Consider the following 3,612-nt stretch of genomic DNA (forward strand, 5'->3'; position numbering starts at 1 on the left):
AAATATGGGCCCTGTCTTACCTTGTTTTCTGCATAAGCAAGCCAGCGGCTTCCAAGAGCAACAGGATTCATGTTTGGCCCTGGACATGGATAGCAGCCTGAAAAATTTCAAATGACACCAGTAAGAAATTTCTTAATAAATTGTCTGTTGATGCATCTCATGTTGATGTCAGAAAAACAGAAAAATGTAATGCTTATATTTTCTCAAGTATCACATAAAAGCCCATGAGTCATTATTTTTATAGCTAAATAATTTGCATTTTTTCCCTCTACTTAGTTTCCTTATAGTTATGTTCCTTATCTGTTCCAATAAGAAACAAATCTGGGAAGAACTGGTAAACATGTTTAGCAAACACTGGGCATTTTATAGTTGTTTCTGAACAAAAGAATGAAGTTAGGAAAGACTATTTAAAGTTCATAAGTTGAAAGTTTATAAATCAAGGAAGAATTTTGGGAGAAGAAAGAAAAAGAATACAATGAATTTAAGAATTTAAGGGTCAAAGATAAACGAGACTATCAGACATAATACTATGGTGGGGGGAGACAAGTACTTAGGTATGAGGCCAATAGGGACAAGTAAGCCTCCAAGGGTGCCTCAGTAGAAAAACTTGGAAAACTATATAATACTACATATTTACATTAATCACTAAATTTCATTATGCTTGCTTCCAGGTCTAGCCAACATCAACAGATTATTCTATCTATATATATGTTTTCCCTCCTTCCTTCCTTCCTTTTTTTTCCCCCCTTGAGATAGGGGCTCCCTCTGTTGCCCAGACTAAAGTATAGTGGTTATCATAGCTTGCTATAGCCTCAAACTCCTGGGCTCAAGAGATCCTTCCACCTCAGCCACCTGAGTAGCTGAGACCATTGGCACGCTCCACCACATCTGGTTAATTTTTCTAGTTTTGGAGAGTTGAGGTCTCTCCCAGCCTGCTGCCCAGGCTGGTCTTGAACTCCTGGCCTTAAGTGATCCTCCCACCCTAGCCTTCCAAAGTGCTAAGGTTATAAGCATGAGCCACCATACCTGGCTGTTCTTTTATTTTCTATCTTCCTCCAACTTAATCAGAGAGATATATAAAGAGAGTCAAGAATTCCTGTCTGTTATGTTCACTACTGAATCTCCACTGCAGTTCACTACACCGTCATTCTGTGCTACTATTGCTGTGCTCAAAAGCACTTTAGAAGCACACATTGCTGTTACTTCTAGTCTAGAACAGTTTTCAACTCAGCTCCTTAAACTGTCATTTATTTTGAATTTTAATCTTGTAAAAAAAGATAATCAACTTGAGAGTAACTCTAAAAGAAAGTCCACAAATCATATAAAATAAAACATTTCCCATTTTATTCCTCTTTTAAATAACAATTTCTCTATGCTACTATTGAGGGAACGTGTTTGCGATGCTTTGGGTTTCTGGAAAATTGACCTCAGGTTAACAGTCTTATTACTGTATCCACTGAATGCATATTATGGAAACATATCAGATAAAAACACACTAAAAACTAGACAAAGACAATACACTGTAATATATATTGTGCAGTATTTGCATGATAAATGCCAATGGAATAAATGATCTTATTCATACACAATGTACTTCAAGTATGCATACGCTTTGTATTCACCAAAATTTCAGAAATATAGAAAAAGGCAAACACAGCGTTTAAGAAAGTGTTTCCCCTTCTGAAATCTGCCATGAAAAAAATAACCAAATTCCCATGAATTGTGGTGTTGCATTAGAGATAGATAATCTCCTGGATTAGTTTTAAAACTCAGTATAATCTAGCTCTCAGTTGATTCTGATAACCACTTCAACCTCACAGATACGAAAGGAGAAACACAGTTTACAATTCTTCATTTCATGTTTTGAGTCCATGATTTCAGAACTCAGTGGACTTCAAGCCTCATAGTGTATTGTAAATTGTTTTTCTGTTGGAATCGGCACAACATCAGCCACTCAGCACTATCCCAACCTTATAAGCATGACATATTTAAAGATTAACCTTTGCCTCTAGCTAAACTTTGAAAACAAGTGACAGGGTGGAGAAGACATAAATCTCTTTAACACCAGTTCTAATTCTAACATGTTTACAGTGTTTCTGAACAACTTAAGAGAGAACTGGATGTTAAAAGAATTCAGGTTTCCTGATTTAAAGGAAAGCACAATACAATCCAAGAGCACAGTAAATGAAGATTTTTCAATTACCAAAATAGTAATAAAGAAGGCATAAAGAAATGATGCAATATTAGATGACACTGTCCCAGAAAGTTAGTCCTAATGGAAAGGTAACCTAAATTCATTCTGAAAAACAAAACAACCTGGCTGGGCATGGTGGCATATGCCTTTAATACTAACACTTTGGGAGGCTGAGAAGGAAGGATTACTTGAGGACAAGAGTTTAAGACCAATTTAAGCAACCCCATCTCTACCAAAAAATAATAATAATAATTAGCTGTGCATAGTCCCACATATCTGTAACTCCCAGCTACTTAGAAGGTGAGGCAGGAAGATGGTTAAGCCTAGAGTTTAAGGTCACAGTGAGCTGAAAGTCTTTTTCTTAAAAAGAAAAAATATTCCTGGCAAGGACAAATCAAGTTTCAACCTTTCTACTAAAAAACCAAGTATCTGCATTTACAGTCAACCAATTTTTCAAGCCAATGGTGACCAAACAGTCTTTCAACAAATGGTGCTGGAATACCTGGACATTCATATGCAGAAGAATGAACTTGGACTCTTACGTCATACCACATACAAAAAAAGATGAATGACTTAAATGTAACAGACAAAACAATTAAACTCTCAGGACAAACACTGTAAACTTTCATGACCTTGGATTAGGCAATGGCTTCTTATATGTATATGCATGAAACATCTAACTAACAGTAGAAAAAAATAGATAAATTGGACCTCATCAAAACTAAAATTATGTGCTTCAAAGGACACCATGAAAAAAAGTGAAAAGACAACCAAATGAATGGGGAAAACTTTGAAAAACATCTGAAAAGTGTCTTGTATCTACACTTTACCTATACTACATAATATTGAAAGGACAAATAACCCAATTTTAAAAATGGACAAAGAAGACATACAAATGGCAAATAAGCACATGAAAAATCTTTAGTCTCATTAGCCATCAGGAACGAATCAAAATTACAAGAACTTTTGACAAAACGTTCATACCAAGAGAACTGAAAACATACATCCACATAAAACCTTATGCACTAGTGTTTATACAAGCATTATCTATAATAGCCTCAAATTAGAAACAAACCAAATGTCAACTGATGAACAGATGAAATTCATACAGTGGAACATACAATGTGTTCCATCCATACAATGGAATACGAGAAAAGAAATGAAGATCTGATAGACGCTGCAAGATGGAGAAACACTGATTATATGCATGGTTAGCGAAAGAAAATGGTCACAAAGGACCACATGTTGACGTTGTCCAAAGAGACTATGAACAACTTCTCCAGAAACACACAAATATACAATATTAAATACCATTTCAGATATTTATTTAACCATTATAGAGGTGATTAATGACCCTGTTAAGCTTCTTCAAGCCTTGTGTTTAAAGCTCCAGTTTCATTGTTTTATTGTTTTCATAT

General features: G+C 35.2%; 1 protein-coding gene across 1 annotated transcript in view; it reads right to left on the minus strand.

Moving 5' to 3' along the window:
* Positions 1–3,612, minus strand: part of BCAS3 (BCAS3, microtubule associated cell migration factor) — a 611,572-nt gene that overhangs the window by 434,918 nt on the left and 173,042 nt on the right. Inside the window, exon 9 of the mRNA XM_023516602.1 lies at positions 21–97. Coding sequence (XP_023372370.1) covers positions 21–97 — 77 coding nt within the window. The remainder of the gene's footprint in view (positions 1–20; positions 98–3,612) is intronic.

This window comes from Otolemur garnettii, unplaced genomic scaffold (genome assembly GCF_000181295.1).
Source record: "Otolemur garnettii isolate 467f Iridium unplaced genomic scaffold, OtoGar3 scaffold00094, whole genome shotgun sequence".
NCBI classification, from domain to species: Eukaryota; Metazoa; Chordata; class Mammalia; order Primates; family Galagidae; genus Otolemur; species Otolemur garnettii.